The sequence below is a fragment of the Sesamum indicum genome, linkage group LG6 (genome assembly GCF_026168435.1).
Source record: "Sesamum indicum cultivar Baizhima isolate 11 linkage group LG6, ASM2616843v1, whole genome shotgun sequence".
NCBI classification, from domain to species: domain Eukaryota; kingdom Viridiplantae; phylum Streptophyta; class Magnoliopsida; order Lamiales; family Pedaliaceae; genus Sesamum; species Sesamum indicum.
The window spans coordinates 16,819,051-16,843,101 of record NC_142662.1 but is presented as its reverse complement, the minus strand read 5'-3'; the positions used below and the strand labels follow the sequence as shown (position 1 = coordinate 16,843,101).

At 32.6% G+C, this 24,051-nt stretch overlaps 1 protein-coding gene across 3 annotated transcripts; it reads left to right on the top strand.

The window, feature by feature from the left end:
* Positions 1–5,076: 5,076 nt before the first annotated feature.
* On the top strand, positions 5,077–19,262 carry LOC105164340 (O-fucosyltransferase family protein). Of its 3 annotated transcripts, none has more exons than XR_848017.3 (10): positions 5,077–5,633; positions 7,422–7,512; positions 8,068–8,144; positions 8,324–8,412; positions 8,724–8,913; positions 10,272–10,453; positions 13,906–14,008; positions 14,147–14,475; positions 17,959–18,531; positions 19,023–19,262. XR_848017.3 is itself a non-coding variant. In XM_011082965.3 (10 exons), the coding sequence occupies exons 1-9, from the start codon at positions 5,349–5,351 to the stop codon at positions 18,365–18,367; spliced, it is 1,755 nt and encodes a 584-aa protein (XP_011081267.1). In that variant the 5' UTR covers positions 5,077–5,348; the 3' UTR covers positions 18,368–18,384; positions 19,023–19,262. The 3 variants fall into 3 exon arrangements, 2 of the variants coding, with proteins under 2 accessions (XP_011081267.1, XP_088737703.1); XM_011082965.3 differs by having other exon boundaries at positions 17,959–18,384; XM_088881577.1 differs by lacking the exon at positions 19,023–19,262 and having other exon boundaries at positions 17,959–18,673.
* The last annotated feature ends 4,789 nt before the right edge of the window (positions 19,263–24,051 follow it).

Below are 24,051 nucleotides of genomic sequence, written 5' to 3'. Positions count from 1 at the left end.
ATCAAATTTTGGTAAGTTCGTTCTAAAACTTTCAACCATAAAACTTGTCATAAGTGATCATTAAATTAACACTCGTCATAAGTAACTAAGCTTGCAGCCATCTACAACATTAAAGTTTCGTTTCCAACACATGTTTCGAGTTAATAAATATAAGAAACTTTTAAAAAATATTTTGAGAACGCTATAAAAAAATGTAAAGTAAAAAATACATATAAAATAATCATAAAAATAATATTTATAAGTATTATCTTTCTCCTTAACTTTATTTTAAATATATCTATTTCAACTTTGTATCGTCTATTTTAATTTAAAATAATTTATTTTCATGTAATATAACTATAGATTTTGAGTTGTTATTTGATGTCGATGCTATTGAAACTAAATATTAGTATGTGTTATAAAATATATTTTTTTATTATATTGATATATATGCATATAATATTACTAAATAGAGAATAATATTATATATATTATCATAGTATAAAATATTATGCGTGACATCAATAATTTATACATTTGTAGGTAGAAGCATGAGATAAGTATTTCGCTAGAAAATTAAAAAAAAATTAAAAAGTTTCCCAAAAAACCCAAAGATTTTGTAGAAAATCAAGAAAAATAGAGCTTTTTTTTTTTTTAAGGAAACTAAATAATTTCGAAACTACCATCTTTTTTCGTTTTCATAAAATCGAAAATTGAAACTTTTTCATAGTTTCAATGAAAGCAAAGGAACTTCTTAAACCATGTTTCCAATAAATATACCTATGACATGTGTTGCTCTATTTAAAGTTTTTTTTAGGAAAACGATCTCCTATCACATTTTTGTATTACATAACTATGTCATACCAACGAGTGTATCACATGTATCTCTTTTCTAAATTACAGTTTAATTTAATTTTCAAACGTGACACATATCAATGACATAGTGATGCGACATCTGTATATGATACTAAAGTGTGATAGAAGATTCCCGTCGTTTTTTAAATTTGTATTTAAGCATCATTATAAGTTGAAGTAAACACTTTGCTTTGTCATCATTGAAATTAATACAAGTTTATCTTATACAAAAAAACAAAAAAAAAAAAAGAAGAAAATAAATATTAGAGAAATCCAAGAAAAATAGCAAACTTCATATTTGGTGAGTATAGTAATTTGATATAAATTTTTCCTTTTTTTTTTGTGCTTTTTCTATTGTCACAATCAGATTCTCTAAAATGTATATTCTATTATATTTGAAGTATATTCTCTTTTATTCATCACCAATAAATTATTAAAGAATATCATATATATTAAGTAGAAAAAATATGAACTGTGTGGATATTAAAGACATTTGCAAAATACTATGTTGTAATTTTGAAATTGTCACTAAAAATATATACTAATTAATAGTAATTTTGATCTTGTCATAATATAATATTAATAAAAAATATATATTAATTTATTATTAGAGATAATTAATGACTTTTATAACGAAAACACAAATATGTATTTGTTCTCTCTCATTAGATTGTTGCCATACTTGTGTTATTGATTGTGTGCAGTGACAATTTTATGGACAATTTTTTTTTATCTCTAATTAATTATCGTTACTGACAACTTTTATGCAGTTGTATTACTATCAAAATTATGAAAAATCAATATAGTGACAATTTAAAAATTCTTGCCATGTAATACGTATAACATTAGTGATAAATTTATATCACAACTTAAATTTCCGTCTCTAATACTATTATTTTTAGGGATAACTACACTTTTTCCTCCTTTGAGATTTGGTATAATTATATGTATACCTCATGTAGTTTGAAAAATTACATCTAGTATCCTTGAGATTTGATTTGTCTAATAAATAAGTTCCTCAGTTAGCTAAAATTCACCAAACTTGATAATATTAGCTAAAAAAATCAATAAAAATTCATATTCACCCTCGATTGACTATTATTACTAATATATTATATGTCAAATAAATTTTTTTATGACCAAGTTATCCTTATACATGTTTACAAGTTAATGCATGTGAGAAAGTATATTTTCACCGTCATAAGTAGCTTAATCAGAAAAGTTTTGTTTAAAGTTAGTAACACTGCGAAAGAATTAAGTTTTTGCTATAGTATAAATGATCCTAGTTTAAAAATCATAGTAAATCAATAGTATTAATCACGAGGGCTAAACAAAACTAAAGAAACAAACTTAAATTTTTACCATGATTAATCAATATTTGCCATGGTTTTTCCATGATTTTGATCACACTTGCAAAAACAACAGCTGATGGCTGTTGCGAACCCGTGGTTGATTTGTATTTACCACGATTTTCTTCTTTTGGATTTAGTAATTAACCGTAGCGAATTTTTTTTTTCTAGTGTAATAAGTAGATCGATGGTCAATATCAATTTTCATTTAATTTTTTTGTTAATATCAACAAATTCAGTGAATCTTAGCTAACAGAGGAACCTATTTGTTAGACGAAAGCAAAGATCAAGAATACTATATGCAATTCTCTATACTAAAAGGAATTTACGTGTAATTACACCAAACATCATGAAGCGAAAATGTAACTATCCCTTGTCATTATTCGTTTCGTAGTGTCACACAATAGTGAGTTTACAATGTTTAGTACAGTAAAAATCCATACTATTTATTATTTTTTTCGCAGTAGCATAAGAGTTTTCTACGACTATAATCAACAAAGTACTTAAATAAAACTCCAATTATTATACTTAAGTGGGATTATTATTGTTAAATGTCTCCATTTCTTTTTAATATCATATATTCCTGAAAACTATGTGCACAAAAGTTTTTGTCATTGGAAAATTGTGAAATTAGCTATTAATGGTTGTTGCACCTGGTAGGGAGCCATAAATTGCATTGACAAGCCTTTACTTTGAGTCACCTACTCTGCAATAGGGGTATTGAATGTATGGGTGGGGTATTGCATCTTCACCAACCAAAACAAACTAAAGGACCACAACTTTCCTCCAATATTCCAACATCAATGGATGGAACCTCTTCTTCAATTTGTTTATTACTTTAAGGGGTCATTTTTTTTGAAAAAGTTGTGAGTTGTGTGCAATTTTTGAGTTTTTGTTACTCTCAAAAGTCATGACTTTTTACAATTATAGGGATGGAGGTGGGCATTCGGTTCGAGTTTTTCAGGTTTCAAATCGACCCGATTGGTGGTTTTGAATTTAATGTGTAGGGTAATTAATCGAGTTCGGGTAAACTCGAAACCCCCCTGAATTATATCGAATGGGGTATTGAGTAGAAAAATAACACTCGAAAATCTGAACGGGTACCCGACAGTAATTAAAAAAAGAATAAGGAAGTGTACTGTAGAGTAGACTTTGCCCTAAATTTTCAACCCAAGCCAAGGTTTAGTATGGTTGTGGTTTTTTAGTTTCTAAGATTAGTATTTTCAGCTATTTGTTGGTTTTTTTAGTTATAAATATTAGCTCCTTTGATTTTATGCACATATATTATTATGTTTTTCTTCTCTTCAATAGATTTGATTGGTTCTTATTTTTAATTGTCAAGAACAAGTAAATATTTAGTAATAATAATGACAATTTCTTCATAAACGATCAACAACTAATCCTATTTTCGAACCCAATCAGCTCTGGTACCCGATTTAATAGGGTTCATTTTCGTACTTATCGAGTAGTTGAGTATCTGGTCTGAATAACCTGAATCCGTAGATAGGATCGATGCCCATTCTTATTCTTGGTTGAGTTAATAAGATATTTGAGAGATTATAATTTCTACAATTATTTGATAATTTTTTAAGAGCTTACGAGATTCTGGAAATAAGATGTTTATGGTCTTATAAACTCTTGAAAAAAAAAAAAAGGTTCAACTTATTTTATAATATTTTGAAGTTTAACATATTGAGAGATTAATATTTTATTAATATTCACTTTTACCAATTATATAGTTCATTCTTATTATTTTTTTTGCCTCAAGCAAAAATATATGTTACATGATTCTAAAATCTAATAATTTGATGATTTTTTTGTCATTATTATAATATAATGAGCTTATTATTTCGAACACCCTAATGTTTATAAGTTCTAACATCTTATTTATCCAAAATATATATTCGTTGAAATGTGTTTATAATGTACAAAAGAATTCATTCTCACTATGAAACAACAAAATTGGTTCAAAATAGATAAATTTAAACACATTATTTTGTAATAATAATAAATTCAAATGACACTTAAAGAGCTAATATTATTTTGGTGGAGAACTAATCAATTTGACTTATAAAGGGAGTTTTTTCTTAAATAATTAAATTTTACTAACAATCAATGGAAATTTTTATACTTATAATTTCATTTTTTAATATAAAAATTGAGAGAGATGTTTATTATAATTAAAAATAATAATTTATAATTACATTAGCTCGTGTAAGCTCGGTTCAACTCGATAATTACATAATTACTACAATTAATTATAAATGAACTAATTTTGAGATAATTGATTTTGAAAAGTAATTATCACGTTTGAATTTATAATTTCATAAATTAATTATACAGATGTAACTTGTATATAAATTTCAAAACTAACATCATTTTTAAATATGACAAAGATTATTAAAAAAATGTTTAATGAAATAATAGATAATTAAATAAAAAACAATGATAATAAGATTAAAACTATATACACTTTAATAATCATTAATTCCAAATGATGTTATTAGAAAATGGTCAAACGAGAAATTTTAATTTACATTGGGTTTGATTAGACTTGAATAAATTATAACAGATACAATATATGTTATTGGGAATTTATTCCCAGCAGCGAGTCCAAAAATCACTAAGTATAGGGTGGTTTTGTAATATTAATCCCGTATTTTTTAAATAGCCAATATTAGTTCTGCAGTTTATATAATATTGGTAACGTGACTGTTGTATGATTTAAATAAAATAATTAATTATATAATAGAATTGGGCTAAATTTGATTTGATTAAAAATTTTGAAAAACGGAATTACTTCCAATAAGACAAAAGATTGAAATTAAAATCCCTATTTTGCATCCGAGTTAGAGATGAGTTAGCACTTAGCATTATAGGATCAAAGATATGAGAATTTATTGATGTCACCTTTCATTTATTGACTTTCCTTTTTCTCTCCTCCTCCTCCTCCTCTCCTCACTCTCCACTTCCCCATCAATCGCTTTCTCCTTCATTTCACACTGTACAAGAATAACAACGAGAAAAGAAAACCCTGATTAGGGTTTCTGGAACCACGGATTGTTGTTAAATGTGTTGAATCTGCTCGCAATTTACCAACAGTGCGTGTTTTGACAGGTGAAAAAATTTTGATGTGCGTAATACTATGAAAAAGGGGGAAGCAAGATGGTCGTGGCTAACAAGGCCTGGAGGTGTAGCGGGGGCGTGCTGGTGAACAATCTGGCTGCCGAAATTCTGCAGCAGCAGAAGCAGAAGCAGCAGCTGTCGCCGCAGCAGCTGCATTGTTGGAATTATCAACCGTGGAGGCGGCGGCCGGTGGTGCCGTGGACGGCGGTGTGCGGGCTGCTGCTCTTTGCGGTTGGGCTCATATCTCTGTTTACGGGACACGTGGCATCTGATCTAGAATGGTACTCACAGCGCCTCGTTAAGCGGACTTGGTACTATAAGAGGGTATGATGAGTATGAAGTTTTCTCGTTTACCGTGTCTTTCTGTGTGTGGAGGTGTTATTTAATCTTACTATGTGCGTTGTGGGTTTGTTTCGGGTGTGAGCGAAATGTAGGAAAACTGTGCATTGAGTTTTGGGTGTAAGTGGAAGTTGAATGTGGCTTCCTTCTGGAAAATTTGAGTCTTTACAATTGGAGCGTCTTTTATGTTGTTATGGGATTTTAGTTTGTTCTATTTCCTATAGTCTCTTCTTCATGCTTGCTTTATAACTTTCCATTTTAATCGCTTTATCTTTTGTTACTTATTTCAATTTTCCGACAGTTTTTGGGAAAAGGCTGATTTTACGATTACAGTTTGATGTCAATTGCCTAATCAGACCTTTCTTCCATTTTGTTTTGTTATCATTGGGGCATGGGTGTGGGTATAACAAGTCCGTGTGCATTTCTGGTGGTGTATAAGTTGCCCTGCCCTTCTCTATCAGTGAGTATGCCATGTGAGGGATTAGGCTTACACATATGGAAAAACACCTTTCAGATTCTGAAATGAGGGACCAGTGACTCCAAGGAATTATAGTATGGTACCGACAGAAGTGGAATTGTTTTTATGGGGCAAATGTCTTGCCTCAGCAATTTCTGTAAAATATAGGGAACTATAATGTGTAATAGATTACTTTATTCTTGTTTCTCCTCTGCAATTTCAGTTTCATTTTTCTTGATGATTGAAATCCAGGCTAATATGATTACTTTTCATGGTTCTTTGTTTTTGATGGTGGATCGAGCCATTGCCTTCTCCTTCCTCTCATGTTTCAGTTTTTCTCTTTTTTACTTCAGATCCACAAAGTAGAAAAGTAATATAATAGTGTAGAGACGAGTTGAGTAGCATTAGTTTGGAAAGGGGTGTGGGACTGCTGCCCTCCTGCATCATGTTGATTACCATTAATACGATCCTTGTGCAGTGGTTGCTACTCAATATTCTTGGAAAAAACTTTTTAGGATAACATTCTTCGTTGCAGGATTATTCCATGTACTTCACGGGTACAATATGACATTGAACTCACTAAGGAAGACAATAGGAACTAGCAACCCAATCATCAATGTTACACCTAAGGCTTGATTCTTAACGAATTTTAACTAAAAAGTTTCCAAAAGGCAAGATAACCATATTCGTTACTGAAAAACCCTTTAGCAGGAGGTATATTTGCTTATGGTTCCATACACGTTTATTAACTTCAATTATATAGCTCTTTATTTTATGCATTGCAGGGCTTTGATTGTTGGTGTAAGTTTTCCATTTCTATTTCAGTGTTCAAAAAGTGATTTAGTTGTATTGTACTTTACAAAAGTGGATATTGTTTTAGCAGGTCCAGAAATGGATTGCAAGACTTGAACAGACAAATCCTTGCTCAACTAATGGGCATTAGATTTTCTCAAATATTTTGGGACATCTTAAGGTTGATTGTTGATGCTAACACTTAATCTTATTTAATAGTTGATTTATTGCTTTTTTGCAACATTAAGAGATGAAAGAGAGGAGGAGCTGTTGTCTGTTAACGTTAAGTGGGTATCGATACTTCTGTATATCATCTGGCTCTTGGTCTACATATGATGCTTATTTGTTTCAGTCCATTCCAGTAGGGGTATGACACTAACTATAAATTTGAGATGCTGATGCAAGATGTATGTTGTCTGTTTGCATATTTCATTCTTATGGCACTTCCCTTACACAAGATGTATCTATACCATTTTATTTGAATATGTCAAACTCACATGTTTCTTGATGTTAATGCAATGTAGGATAGCAGTTATCGTGCTCCTATTGATATATGGAAATCAAGATTTTCAAACTTGTATTATGGTTGCAGTGATAGAGGCCCTCGTTTTGCGCGTAAGTTAGCCATCTTTTCCATCAAACATCTTGATTTGTGTAAGATGAATCATCTTTGTCATTCTTATCATCACGTTCTCTTCTTGTCTGAACACAACTACTTTTTTGGTTAAAACCTTTGACTTAAATTATCGTCTTCGTCCATACTGTAGTAATTTCTTTGTCGGTATGGTGTTTTAATGCTCAAATAGGTTGTGCATGAGCTGTAGCAGTTGAATTGCAATTTTAAAACTATTATGTTGGTTCTTTTGTGCTATACCAGATGTTGAGATGTATTGGCTTTGCATAAGAAACTTAGATGTTGTACCCGGGTATCATATGGAAAAGCAATAATATAGTTACTGCTTTGTGTCAATTTGCTGTCCTGTTATGTGATATCTGTTTCTCAGAAAATTTCACTTCCATTTCAGAAGGGTCAAGGTTTTGCAATTATAAAAAATGACTTCAAATCTGGTTTAAGACTCATAGAGCAACCAATATATTATTTTTGTGACTCAACTTCACATCTCTTGTTAGTGAAATAATGACCCAACACCATTAATTATTCATGTACAGCTGCTGTACGTGAACGATTTTCAAATGGCTACTTGCTTATTGCGACTAGTGGGGGGCTGAACCAACAAAGAACAGGAGTAAGTTTTTCCTTGCTCATCTCTGTGTTTATTTTGTAAGTCACCAGATTTAGCAACATGCACATAGTGTTTGTCTTCTTTCTTTTATACATCTTCCTGGGTTTCTTTCTATCCTTTCTGTATTACTTTGAGTTCTATAACTTACTATCTAAATTTGTTAATTCATTTTTTATCTTTAGATAACTGATGCTGTAGTTGTTGCAAGAATCCTAAATGCTACTTTGGTTGTGCCAGAGCTGGATCACCATTCATACTGGAAGGATGAAAGGTTGGTTGAGATTTAACAAATTCATTAAAGTAGAAAAATAAATTTCAATTATCTGGATATGGTACACAACCCTTTATGATTAAGGAAATGCCAGTTTAAAGTAATATTTATTTATGACTGGGTGTAGTGTTGTTTCAAAGATCTTGTCATGGTAGTCTGTAAACTCTGTGGTGTAGGAAATGTACATTTAAGATTATGTTTTGAATATTGTGTTACATTATCACTTTAAAATAATGTCTTCAGTATTGGACTATGTTTTGTTTTACTTACTAGTATCATCTTTTCTCATCCAGATATTATCTTTTATGCAGTGATTTTGTCAACATTTTTGATGTTGATTGGTTTATCTCTTACCTTGCAAAGGATGTACCAATTGTTAAAAGGGTACCGGAAAAAGTGATGAGGTCAATGGACAAACCACCATATACCATGCGTGTTCCGCGAAAATCAGAGCCTGACTATTATCTGGAGCAAGTATTGCCTATTCTACTGAGGAGACGTGTAAGAGGAAAATCTTTTGGGATATTTATTCCTTTGTTTACAAGAAATCCCACTTTCATCCTCTTTCCATGTTTGTCATCTATTCTATCTATTGGATCCTTTATTACATTTTTTCTTCAGTGGAGGAAAAAAGGTCCATCATCTAGGAATACCATTAGAGGGAAGTAGAAAAATGTTATGTTGGTTGTTATTGTCTGTTATGCACCTGGAATGCGAATCCTGCACCCCGGTTATTGTGTTTACCCTAGTTTGGGTAGGATCAAGAATTATGAATGTCCAACCAACTCCTTTTCCCTATTTTGTCATGCATCATTATTGGTATTAACATTCCAGAGATTAGTTGAACTTCTAGTTTCAACTAAAGTGAAAGTTATGCACTAAAATTGCATAGAGCTGTGTTAGATAATGTTAATATGGGACAACATTTGAATCTTAGGAATTGACGCTAAAACATGGATGCTCTGTATGCAATGTTGTAGCATGACTTTGAGATTTCAGGTGGACTTGCATATGTATATGCTCTTGAATTTGAAATTATCCCCAGCTACTCACCACTTTTGGAATTCCTTTACATTCCTGATTTTGGTATATAATTGAGAAATGATAAATTTTTCTTTCAAGTTCTCTTTGAAACAATTATCAAAACCATGTTCTTTATCATTCGTTTTTCTTTCTTGACAAAGTAATCATCCCCTAGGTAAAAGTCCTTACCTGCACAATTCTGCTTACTATTTTCACAGTCGTGATAAATTTGAAGACTGGAACACATGAAAATTCTTAAATCTGATGCTTGTTTGATGTGTAATGTTGAGTATGATAATTAATTGCCTCTTGATTGTCAGCTCCTTGGGAGGCAAACCTTAAACTAAATAATTGTGTTTAGAAGTCGTCCAACTGCTGTGGCGAGAATCTCATTTCTGACCTGGATTCTATTACAGCAACTTCTGAAAACTTATGACTCCTATTTCTTTACTTAGGACATCCCAAAAGAAGGTTCGATTTGCTAAAATTGAAACTTTCACCCCCCAAAAATGTCCTTATTTAGAAAAATGATGTGACACCACTGATCTCAACCACTATTTTTTATGGCAATAAGGTAAACATATCACTTTTCCATAGCTCATCTAAAACTTCATCAGCGTCAAACGAGGGTGTATTATTGGGGCGGGAATAGTAGGTTGGGTGCTATCTAATAGTTCTTTTCTAGCTGTATAAAATGTATTTGAAGTATTCAGTTCTTTTTTTGCTGAAGCTCTCTCCTTTGGCTTTGAAATGATCTCTTGATAATAGCTTTGCGATGGGGTGCAAGCTACTCACAAACAGCATTCATTGAGGAATAACCTATAAAACTTATGCAGGTTCTTCAGTTGACGAAGTTCGATTACAGGCTTACTAGCGACCTTGATGAAGACCTACAAAAGTTACGTTGCCGGGTTAATTATCATGCTTTAAGATTTACTAAACCTATCAGGAACCTGGGTCAAAGGCTTGTCACACGCATGCGGAAAATGGCAAAGCGTTTTATTGCTGTTCACTTGAGGTTTGTAATCTTTTCTGTGTCCTAAACATTCCTCTTTTTTCTGAAGTTTTAACCTGCAAGCACTGGAAGAAAAATTTTGAAAATTGTACTTGATTTGTTGTTCTTGTACTACTTGATAAGTTGTTGAGATAAGTTCAAGAACTATTATTTTGCAAGACGTGCAGATTGTAAATCGGATGCCTCTATATGGACTTAACAAGGTAATTGGTTCACTGTTAAAAAGATGGTTTTTGTTTAACATGGAGAGTGGTCATGTATTGAAGTTTCATTTATTCCCTCTCAAGGTGCATAAAATGCATTGCTTATTGACGATTACTTTGAGTTCTACTATCTGCTTTTGACTATTTATCTGAGCATTTTCTTACCATCTGACATGTACCATGAAAGAATTTGCTATGCTGTTTCATTATGTAAAAGAGATGAAACTTAGATGGTTTTGATGTTTTTATGAAAGTAAAGGAGAACACCAGGTGCTCCCCTCTAGTTCTGGTTTGTTTGTTAATCCCGCAATTTTGAAGCTCTGAGCTCGACCATCAATAGCTCCTTGGTTCCCCACTTAATTCTGCTTTTGATTTTTGCTGGTTTAGAAATTAGGACTATTCATGATATATTCAGCATTTGCTTATATATGTAGTCATGAAAACTTTGCTATCTTCTTTGAATCTTGAAATGTGTGTTATTCCTATTTTTGGTAAATGTTATTGGTGTATTTCAGATAACCCGAAGAGCATGAATATTACCTTCACTGAAACAATCAATGCACCTTGTGTTGGTTTTGTTTGAGACTTATGACCTTGGTTCCTTGATGCACCATGGACTATAATGTGTCTTTTATTCTCCTTATCACCTCCTTCTACCGCCTTTACCTCCTCCAGACAAGAAAAATGAATACTGGTGATTTTATTGAAGAAAAGAACAAATAGCATTCATTTTATACATTGTCCTTGTATCTTTAGAGAGTTTTAAGCAATATGGTAGCTTTATATTCATAACGAAATAATCCTATTGCGCTCTGAGATATTGATCATCTTCAAAGTCAATTATCTTATGAAGACATGCAGTTCCGCTGATCTAATATATAAGAAGAATTAAATGTTGGGTTTGAAAGCATGAAGAAGATGTCTAATGAAACAATATATTATATTATGTTGTTCTTCAAACTACTGAACCAAAGCTTTGCTACAGGATGGCTTTTCCATATTGGTTTTACTTATTAACCTTTTAAACCCATTTTCATTATTGAATTCTCTCATAAAGAGTGATTATGGCTTTGACATATTTTTTTCCTTGTTGCAGTCTGTTTTTGAAGCTTATGCATTTGTTTTTGATACATTTTGTTTCGTTACTTTGTGGGTTGAGTTTGACAGGAATTTTGTCTGGACTAATTATTGATTGAAGCTGTTGAATAATGTGTTTGCTACCTGCAAACTATTAACAATCAATATTGAGTCTTCTTTTGTATTGGAACAACAAAGAAGGTCCAAGGTTCCTTTTCCAGACAGTGGAGTATTGATTTCTGAAGCAAGCTTTTCCATATGATCTGCTCTGTTGTGTTTGCTTGAGATTTTGGTATTTTGAAGAAAATGAATCTAAAGCTTCAACCAAAATGATTCACTAAATATTCCATAAATCAAATTTCTTGTGATTATTTAAATTGCTAGTCTCAAGAGCTTAATTGGTCTAACAGCACCAGATCATTTGGAATTTACTACAGAAAAAGCAAGGTAGCTTACAGTTGCCATTTGCCTTTTTGTCAAATGATATTAAGATGCAATTTGGAAACAGCAATTTCATATTAATTACAATAATGACAAGATATCAAGGGCATTGTTGTGAAGAGCTATTGGCAAATAGTTATGCAATGCCTGCCTAATGGCAATGTGAATGGCTGAACTTGAGGAGGATTTGATGTCTAAATGATTTAAAGAGAAAGAATCAGAACTCTTTTCCTGGAGATTAGGTCTCTGACCCCACTGTTAAAGAACCCAAATTTCCGTGTCAGTTGCGAAGAAAATTCAAAAATTGATATGCGCTAATTGAATGCTGGAGAACAACCTATTCTTTCCTTCAACTTGGAGCCTTACACACGACACAATTAGGGAGGGTAACCTGAACCAGCTCTACTTGGGGGGGGGGGGGTTCGGGAACTGTAAAAGGGTCTTAGGACGGGTCCAAGTTTTAGTTTTTGGACCTAAACCCTACCACAGACCTAACCTGGTTAAAATGTTGTACATTGCTTAATTTTGTTATGTATTTATGCTATATTTATGTGTATATTATATATATATATATATACTTGTCTATAGAACTTATATGTCAATCAAATTAGTAATGTAAAATTTGATAAATATAGTTTACACTTTTTATGCATATGAAAGTAACAAATATGTTGTAATTTTTAAGTTTTCAAAATGTGCATATAAATTTATAAATAATTTGTTCTTTGTTAAAAATATTGTTTAGAAAGTTATGATAATATTATTTTTTTAAAAGTGGATGTTAGGGAACTTCTTTATATTTTTAAAATTATAAAAGTAGGTTTAGTGGATCCAATTCGCCGAGTCTAGGTCTGGGTCAGGGTTCAGGTTAGGTTCTGGGTTTGTAAAGCTTTAGCAGGTTAGCACCTGGTTTTTGCCGAATCTGCTCCAAAACCAACTAATTGTCATCCCTACTCATACTGATCTGTATTTATTTGTACTAGATCCCCTTTGTATTTTGCAGTGAGCTGTCTTTTAGATATTGCCAAAGAGCTGTCCATTACAAGGAAGAAATTTAAAATGTACACGTACTGTTATCGATTTGGACCAACTTAGTAAATCTTTATTGTGATTTATATGTTTTCTTGATTAATATGAGTAATACGTAAAAGTAAATGCCTACACAAGTATCTTCCTTACTTTGATACATTTCACCTATCTGCATGATATAGAATGCAGTTGAAGTAAGACCAATGTAGTACACTCTTGAACAATCCAATTTGATCTTGAATCTGGTTGTTGTGGAAATCGAAAGTGGAAAAGCATTTGTCGATGTGGAGTCCCTGTTTTCAAGAGGGCCACTCTGTTGATTTTTTGATTATTTCCCCTGGAGATCCTCTCAGCTGCTTCTGGATGCTAAATGCTTCTAATATGGAAAAACATAAGATTACATTAATGTGATGTCAAGGTTGTCATATTGCAGCATGGCAGGCAGAAAATGAATTGAGAAAAATCTCTTCACTTTTCCCTTCAATATGTTCCTCCAAGCTGGATACTTAGTACAGTGAAGTACTTGTAACATGAACATCACAGGCTCTTTCTCACCTTGATGCTTGGAGAATGTTATGGTTCTTGTGTTGTATGTTTGCCTGCACACATGCTTTAATTTTCAATTACTTAACCTTGTGATATTAACAAATATAGTTTATAGTATGCATTTTATTTACTGTTTGATATGTGCAATGTAAATTGTAGGTTTGAACCTGACATGCTAGCATTTTCTGGCTGTTACTATGGTGGGGGTGATAAAGAAAGACAGGAGCTGGGTGAGATAAGAAAGCGGTGGGAAACTTTACCTGTAAGATTCTGGTTCATGAAAATATTTTTGGTTTTTCCTTACTGTTAAAGCATAAGTAGATGTGTAGCTAAAAAGACATAAATGTTCTGTTTCAGTGTGTTATAATTTGGAACAAAGTTTTGAGCTTTGTTGTTTCAGGAATTAAGCCCAGATGAGGAGAGGACACGAGGGAAGTGCCCTTTGACCCCTCATGAGGTGGGTTTGTTGCTGCGGGCCCTTGATTTTGACAATAACACATATCTCTATGTTGCATCTGGAGAAATATATGGTGGAGAAGAAACTTTGAGGCCCCTCAAAGAGCTCTTTCCGAACTTCTATACAAAGGAGATGCTAGCTGGTGAAGAGTTGAATTCCCTTCTTCCATTTTCTTCTCGTTTGGCTGCCATTGATTACATTGTCTGTGATGAAAGTGATGTCTTTGTGACCAATAACAATGGGAATATGGCAAAAATCCTAGCTGGTCGAAGGTAAATATTGAGCAAAACAATCTTCTATCAAGTTGGCACTTCAGGATGTTGATTCTGTTTTTAGCTAATAGAATTTTGCTGTAGATTAATTATTTACAGCTTTGTAGAGGTTAACAACTAATGAAAGCTGGAATGAAAAAAATTAATCTAGCAATTTAATTGACTACTAAGTGACAGTAGAAACTTGAGACAAATTTAAGAATTAAGATCCAAGCATGCCAAATTCATCTATGATTGATGCTCCTCCTGGAGGGATATTTGTTAGTCTTTAGTCAGCATTTGCATGAGGATTTTCCAGACAGTTGCATAGGATTTTGATCTGCAGTTAAGATAACAATTCTGGAGCTCTTGATCCATGTTTAGCACTCCATGTGGATTGATTGGAGGAAGTTTCAACTGGTTTACAAGTGGTTGCTAGGCTCACTTTGTTCCTCTTCCCCTTTCGCTCTGGGGGTGACATTTGATGTATATGCAGGTCCGGAACCATGGCAGAAAATGTAGAAATATTAGCCTATGACCTAAGACAGATGCCTCGGAGGCAATTGTATGTTTATATATGTGTATCTTTAATCTATATTAGATATTAGAACATTTTAGACCTGTTCATATTGGGCATGGTCCATGGAGAAACAGAACAGACACAAGTTCAGTGCCCCTTCTAATACAGCGTAAGAGAAGTTAATAAACTCTGCCTGGAATTAGCAGAGGAGGAGCTGGTGAAGTTAAAAAGATTTGTCTGTGGAAATATATGTTTAAGATTACTGGAAATAGCCACATTGATCTTCAAACTCGGTATCCCACTTAGTGATTTTTGGCCAATTTCTGTGAAGATAATTATTTCGGGAAATTTGCTTTTGTGTCCTGGAAAATTGAACAAGTGTCAGAAGTTTCGTAATATGCTTAGAAAGTTTAATTTTAGTCCACTATATTAGCCTTAGAATTTTTTATGGAAAATGGCATGTGCCGCGCAAGTGGTTGTTAAATCCTATTTTGAAGTAAAATTTTGGCATAGGAAATATACATGCTTCATTTTTAATGTACCCTAGATATTAACCCATTTTCTGAAGGCATTAATTGAAAATTTTAACCTTGGTTTTCTTTTTCTTTTTGATCTAAAACCTTGATTTTCCTTATTAATTCGGTTTGGACTTTACACATAATCTATTATCAAATAATGTCTTGCATATGAAATTTATACTGTCTGTCTATATTATTTATTTGTGTAGTTTTCTGTATATTTATATCTATACTGTATTGTCAAATTTAGTCTTACGTCATGTGTGTGTGTGTGTCTGCAGTATATAATTTACAATACATAATAAAAATACGTATGTCTATGCCGTATGTATGTATATATGTATTCACATAAGTTAACATATCGTCAACTTATGTCTCATATTGTGTATGCCGGTTCAAAACATCTACTTTACGGAGTCTATCTATATCATTTTGTTATGTACTTTTGTATTCATCTGTGCATTGATGTGAAAATAAACTTATACAACATGTTATTCCTAATATTTATAATGTTGGAATTATGGATTTCCTATAAACAATGTATGTGTAATATATGTTGCATTTATTATGTAATAATATATTAAAACTACTATATGAAATTATGTAAAAGGTATTTGCCATGTGAAGAAGATGGTAAACTTTTTGTATCTAATGCAGCAAATGAAGACAAATTGGATTAAAAATGACTTGATCCTCTCAAAAGAAATTGATTGAGTTTCCCACCAACACATGAATTAACAGCCAGCAGCGGTGCTAGGACATTTAAGTGAAACATATAGGCAAATAATATCATAAATACAAAAACAAATATTTACTTGAGAAATTTAAGATTATGGAGGAAACACTTAATAACAATTAATTATGTGAAGTGTTACCAACATGAAAGTTAGTATACTAGATTATAGTAGGACAAGTGGATCAGTGATCAAATGTCAAGAAAGTAATGACATAAATGTCTGATATGATATTAAGTATCTCAGTTCCCTCTCTTATATGTTTCCCTCTTTTCCATCCTCTACAAATAACCATCAGTCTGCATTCTCCTTCTAGCCTTTTCAGCGTGAAAGGGAAACCGGCTATGCAATCTCCACCAGCCTGACCTTGGACTACATGCAATAACCAATCATAGCCTCGTGACAGTAAATTGACAAAGGTTATCTTGGATAATCGTCAAGTACCCAATGTTGTATGTGTCCTGCAGTTTGGCAGATACCTGCCTGTTGGGTGGATAATAAATACATTGTATCAGGCTAATTAAGCAGATATAATAATTTAGTATCGGAAACTTACATCTGATTGGGGACTATGCCTGTCGTTTTTTCTTTTATAAGTGTTCTTATTTTTCTTCTTGTGCTTGTTTGCTGCATCATCTGCATTAGTCAAGTAAACCCTGCCAGGCAAACCTGGTTCAGTGAGATGAACAAGACCGGCCAGATATCTGTATTGTTTGATAAGCTGCAGTGTTTTCCTATTTTACTCTCGCATCTATTTTCTCTTGAGCTTGCAGAAAGAATTGGAAATGTAGGAATCTGCTGCACTTTTAACAGTAAAATGAAATTGTTACACACCTTGTATCTGATATTTTTCATATTATACAAAAATACTTTTGGAAACTTTTAAGCTAAGGAACAGAGTTCGTGGACACCTCCAACAGAAAAGAGGAATGTTCATGGATAACAAAGGAAGTTCAATTTTTTAAACTGGAGTGTCAATTCTTTTTTCTGGTATATGCTAGTAATCAAATGATTATCCAGCAGTAGCTGTGGGTGAATGCATACAATTCAAGTTATTGATTTAATGTTATTTTGTTAGGAAGATAATGCTGTAAGATACTTTATCATATAATTCACAACTTGGATTCATATGTACCAGAAAGAGGTAATGAGCATTTTAAAAGAGAACTTCAGGTGTCGTTAGATTCCCCCAATGGCAAATTCAAGTATTCATGTTTTACATGCACTCCATGATTATGGAAATATCTTCCTGAAATTGTAATTCTGCAATCTGTCTATAAGCTGATCATGGTCCAGTACTTATGAACCGTGTTCAACTCATTTCTTCAGCATAAATTATGGTATTTTACCTACATGCATCTTGGTGTCGGATCTGGCTAGATGGCACCTCAAAGGAATGTAGTCTTGTTGAGATTAAGCTTTAATAATGCCCTTTGCTCTCATATCGGTGCCGGATCCATGTACTCTCGGAAATCTCTAGATTTTTTGACACCAACCTAACATCAATCAAGAAAGTCACACCGAGAAACTAACATCTCAAGTTTCCTAACTGATGACACTAGGGTGGAAAATTTAATTCCTTCTGCATAAGGGAGTTTGGTTGTTAAACCACCATTTTCATCAAATTTTCCATTGTTGGCGTAAAGTGTTCTCTCTGGTTCTTTAGACTTTTATTTTTCTTACAGTACTTCAGCAGTGATGTGAATTCACTATCTTGATTTTCTTGATGCAGGAGATATATGGGTCACAAGAGGACAATCAGACCTAATGCCAAAAGGCTTAGTGCTTTGTTCTCCGCTCGAGACAAAATGGACTGGAATACCTTTTCAAGAAAGGTCAAATCATGCCAAAGAGGATTCATGGGAGAACCTGAAGAGATGAGACCCGGAAGAGGAGAGTTTCATGAATATCCATCTGCATGCATTTGCCAGAAACCATCCAAATTTTTGGCTATCAACAAAAACAAAGGACATAAAAACTTCGACAGGTTTCTGAATGCTTCTGCAGAAGAGTCTATGGATGAGTACACTGGCAATGAACAAAGCAGGAAAAGCTTGTTGAAACAGGACAAGCGAAGCAGCGGAAATAAAACCATTTCCATCATAGAGGATAATGATCATGAAGATTTTTTATCTGATTAGATGAAACCACCGACTAGGTAACTGCTCTAACTTGGTACAGATGTACAATGGCTACGTTATATGCCCTGCTGATTTCCTGTTCCACTTGATGTTATGAGGTGCAATGGGGTGAAAACAACTTTATATGGTGCACAATTTCTGTTCCAAACAGGGTGGGAATTCATGTATAGCTCACCTGTACCATCTCTTCAATTGTTCATATATATATATACATACATATATATAGTTTCTAAGTTATGTATGTTTTCACATGAATTCTTGTTTCTTATGTGTATGTGTATGTGTATGCTCCTTATCCTTTGTGAAGTATTTGACTACCTGTTCTATATTCACTTTTGTTTTCATTTGCTTCTTGTTTGTGCTGCTTTAGCACATGCAGTTTGGTGTTTCATGCAAATTGATATGTTCACATTCCCTTCTGAAATCATGTTGGTGTTGCAACCGAGTCATTTAATACCCTTAAAGCATGAGATCTTGAATTCGAGTCTCGTGTGAATTTATTATTACATTTTTTCTGATAACTCATCACATGCAACTATTAATTGATATCTTGATATAGTAATGTGATCATCATGCATCTCAAGAAACAACTTTCTAGCTAGTTGTGAAAATAAGCGTTTAATGACCTTGGCTTTGTTTGTTTTTGTTCTTTTAGGTGATTTTGATTGTCTATCTTGTTAGAGAGAGAAGGGGGAAGATACGGGTGGTTGTTTTGAAGAATGTATATTATATGTTCGTTTTGTATTTAGAGATTGGGAAAAGATAATTAAAGATAGGTATTTATATGTTTGATTTTGTTTTATTTTTTCTTTTTTCGTTGCAAGGAATAAAATTTATGACTCGGTAATATTTTATTTATATTTTTTTAATTTTAAATAAAAGTGTGTATGAATCATGTACTTGGTGTAACATAAAAGTATTGCAGCACCCAATGTAATAAATGTCGTACAAAACTAGTTTTTTTGAAATTATTACAACCACATATTTAAACTAGGTATGTTTACCAAAGATTCGCCCCAATGTAATACTATCAACAAATTTTGGGGATGATTACATCTGCACACTTTGACCTTGATTTATTTACATTAATCACTTAATGCCTTTTGAAAACTATATACGCTCTCTAGAAAATATCAACTTTATTTATATAAGTCACTCTTATTTTAATAAATTATACGCCTTAGAAACATCAATATTAAAATACAAATTATTCTTATTTTTTGACTGATAGAAATGGTTTTTGTAATTATGCAAAAGATAGAGATTTTGTAAAAGGCCATAAATTAGGTGTGTAAATTTAATTATCCCTAAATTTTACACTTTTCCTGTAAAATTCTTCACCCTATATACTGTATTTAAATCTGTTTTCCATTAGGTTTTCATACGTTAATTTTAGCTACAAAGTGAATGATGGATTTGTGGGGATTGCAAATTATTAGATGAATGTGACACTTTTTTCTTTTTTCTTTTTTTGCATTCGAGGACGAAAAAGCTTCATATTAACCAATATAAACCACGTCCTATGCAAGTTTGCATTACACATAAAAGTATCTAAGGATTTCATGGTTCTTTTTATCTCACATTTTTTGTAAAAAGATTCATAACTCAGTTTAATTTAGTTTATTATATACATTTTTTTTCTTCCCTTTCTCTTTTTTTCCTGAATTCAATCGGTTGCAGTTAGATTATAGATTTCAATTACTAACAATCAGTATATTAATTATTAGTATCAGGTATTTATAAATAATCAGCTACTACTATTATAGTAGATCAATAGCTACTATTATCTTGATGCAGATCAAACAATGTATAAGAATCTATTATCCACAATCCTCGATAATAATAAACTCAATGGCACGAATTTCAATAATTGGCTTAGAAATCTAAAAAATTATTTTGGGTTTCGACAATCAAGCTGTTTTGGATAAGTCACCTTCCATGGCCCTACCGGAAGGATCCCCCTAAAGAACATGTGACGTTTGAGTAGTGAGTTGAGGATGACTGGAATATCTACAATATCATGCTGGCCTCGACGACAAACGAACTCCAGAAGCAACATGATATGTTTGATAATGCCCATTGGATCATACTCTACCTACAAGAGTTATAAACGGTACCTAATAATCATATATAATATGCAGTGATGAAGGATAGTCCATTCATGAACACTTTTTTTGTGATGCTTAAAGCAGTAGCAAGTTTCAGTTGGCAAAACTGATGCTAGACTTTCCCAAATATGTATATCTGCATTTCGGAGAAGTACTTGTTTTATAATTTACAAATTTTATGTTACTAAATATAGTAATCACAAACATTCAACTATCATTATAATACAAATATATATATAGCATACAAATAGTAACATGAACATCTACATCTCAACCTAAAAAATGTCCTACAAAACCAATTTTTTGAAATTATTACAACCACATATATAAACTAGGTATGTTAGAAATTATTAATACCCTTGAGAATATTTTAGTAAGCAAAAATTATAAAAACTCCACTATAAGAGCAAAATAACACAAGTTATTTTTGGCTAGCATCAAATATGACCATTAGGGAGTTTGTAAAAACTTCTAGTAGATAAACAATTTTTTTAAAAAAGTTAAAAATTGTAGCATTATTAAAAGTAGGTAGTGTTTGTAAAAAAAGTTAAAAGCATAAAAGTTAAATTGGATAGTGTTTGGAAAAAAATTACTTCTCAAATAAATTTAATAGATTAAAGATCATTTTGTCCACATTTATTAAAACAATACTATTTTTACTTATATTTATACTTGTTGTTTGTCAATAATAATTATTTTTTTGAAAAAAATAATAAATTTTTATTTCAATTTAGTATATGCCAGATTTAAGTTTTTTAAAATATTAATAGAAAAGTGAATGTTTAATTTAATAATGCTCCCACTAAGTAATATGAATGTTGATTCATACACAAGAATTAAACTTGCATAATTATAAAAAAAATTATTTTATTAATTAATCATATACATTCAATTATATCTTTTATTGATATAGGAATAAGATAATTAGATAATATAAATATAAAAGTTTTAAAATATTTAATTTGGTTTTAAAATTATTCTAATTATGAAAAAATTTCTATATCAACTTTAAATGTGCAATTTTTTTAAAAAAAAAGTAGAATTAAATTAAAAAGGGATGATTATATTTACACCAACATCTATTATTCTTTTACACAAACCACCCCTGCCTTTTTAAAAATTACATAAACTACCATTGATAGCTATTAAAATCCAAAAATGCCCTTATTGTCCCAGTCAAACTTTAGTTTATTTTTATAGTGATAAAATTGCCCTAAGGGATATTTATTTAATTACCAAAAGATAGAGGGGGTATCAAAACAATGTATACTGGGATGAATAATATAATTATTTATTAATTTTTTTTAATTAAATCTCTATATAAAATTACACCTTTTAATAATTGAAATGTTAAATTATTTAATTAATATATTAATAAAAATTAGTTACTATTTTATAAATTTAAACTAAAAAATTATTTGTATAAATTATTTTAAAATCATAAAATTAAAATATTTATTTTTTTATTTTTGTTTATAACTATATTTTATCAAAATTAATAAATTATACATATATGTATAATAATTTTATACAATATAAATATATAAATATGTATATAACTAGACATATTTATATGTATATATATTTTTTTTGGGAAAGGTAAATTTCATAAATGGGAAAAGGAGATATAATACAACAGTGCTCGTACGATATGTTATCCCTCGACAGGCCAAGGGATACACCATAATCTATAAAGTGCACTAGAGCTAACAGAGCTAGGAAGATTTTTGCTAAGAATTCGTACTCCGACATCCTCTATGATTAAGCTAGCTAATGTAGCCGGTGACCTCGAAGTGTGCTCGAACTGTCTCATGTTGCGTTCCCTCCAAATGTAGTAAACGCATGCCCCAAGTAGTGCACGGTATGCCATGTTAATAATGTGTTTGCCCATCCACTTCCTAGAAGCCCATTCAATATCCATCTGCCACTGTCTATTAGGCCAAAGAAATCGAATAGTTCGTCTGATAATAGTCAAACAACGTCTACTATACTGACAATGAAAGAACAAATGCGTGTATGTCTCCAAGTTGTCCTCAGTACATAGGACCGCATCCTCCTAAATATGATAACCATTGCTTGTCCGTCGTTGCAAGCTTTTCCTGAATAGCGAGCCAGAGAATGAACATGTGTCGATGAATTTTTAGGGGTCCAGAAAGTAGTGAATACCAGCCTACTTCTGGACCCGGGGATCAAATAAGCGATAGAGGCCTTGTGTGGTGACAATATTGCCCGAGAACCGCCACAAAATTTGTTCATTACCTCCGTGAATGGCAGGTAGTACCTGCAAGATCTCCAGACATTCGAAGTCAGTGATAGAAGGCCATTGCCACTGACCCTCGTGAATGACAGCCCATAACCTACTGGATTCCTGCAATCCCGTAACAATAGGTCCATGGGGAACTCTCTGAAAAAGAGGGCCTAGATGGTGCCAAGGGTCCCTCCATAAATAAAAATTCCGCCCATCACCGATGTAGTAAACAACCTCCGATCGCAGCCATGCCCTTAACTGTATAAGTTTCTTCCAACACCATGAGCCTCTATTTTGATATATAGTCCAAATAGAGGAGTCCCGAAGTCGTCCTTGGTGTAACCATTCCACCCAAATGGATGTCCTGTCATAACGAATAACATCGCACAATTTTTTTACACATGAGGGCCCGATTCATGATCCCTATGTCTTTCAATCCTTGACCCCCCTCATCCTTCGGTTTACACACCTCCCTCCAAGAAACTTTAGCATACCCACTACTCCCCGTGTCTTTCCATAGGAACTTCCGTAAGCGTTTTTCAATTTCATTAATGACCGTTTTTTGGAGAATGAAAGCCGAAGACCAATAAATACCAAGGAATGAAAGCACAGATTTAATAATTTGCACTCGTCCTGCATATGATAAAGCCAACCCCTCCCATCCAGCAATACGAGACTCAATTTTATTCAGCGAGGGTAGGCAATCAGATATCGAAAGTTTAGATGATATTAAGGGGAGTCCTAAATACCTCATCGGCAGTTGTCCCTCCTGGAACTCAAGCATCGTCAGCAGCTCCTCTTTCATTCCTTGAGCCGCTCGGGATAGTATGAGATGACTTTTTGTGCATTTAACCGAAGCCCCGACCAATCACCAAAGCGATCCAGTCCGTCCTTGAATACACGTATAGAGTCCACCGTTGCTCGACTGAATAAGATAACATCATCAGCGAAACCCAGTTGGAAGATATTGGAGGCTTCACATTTCCAATGAAATTGAAAGCGTCCATCTTGCTCAATAATTTGGAGGAAGACCAAGTGCATCACTTCCATAACAAGGACAAAGAGGTTTGGAGATAGAGGATCACCTTGGCGAAGTCCTCTTGAGCCCACAAAAAAATCGTGTGTCTTCCCATTCAAGCCACCGAGAATGATGGTGTTGTAATACACTCTTCAATCCATCTCATAAATATGACCGGGAACCCGAATAATTGAAGTGTGGCAAGGAGGAAATCCCACTCCACAGTATCATAAGCTTTACGTATGTCCACTTTCAAGGCACACCGTGGAGGTAATCTCTTCTGATTATATCCAGTGAATAACTCTTGTGC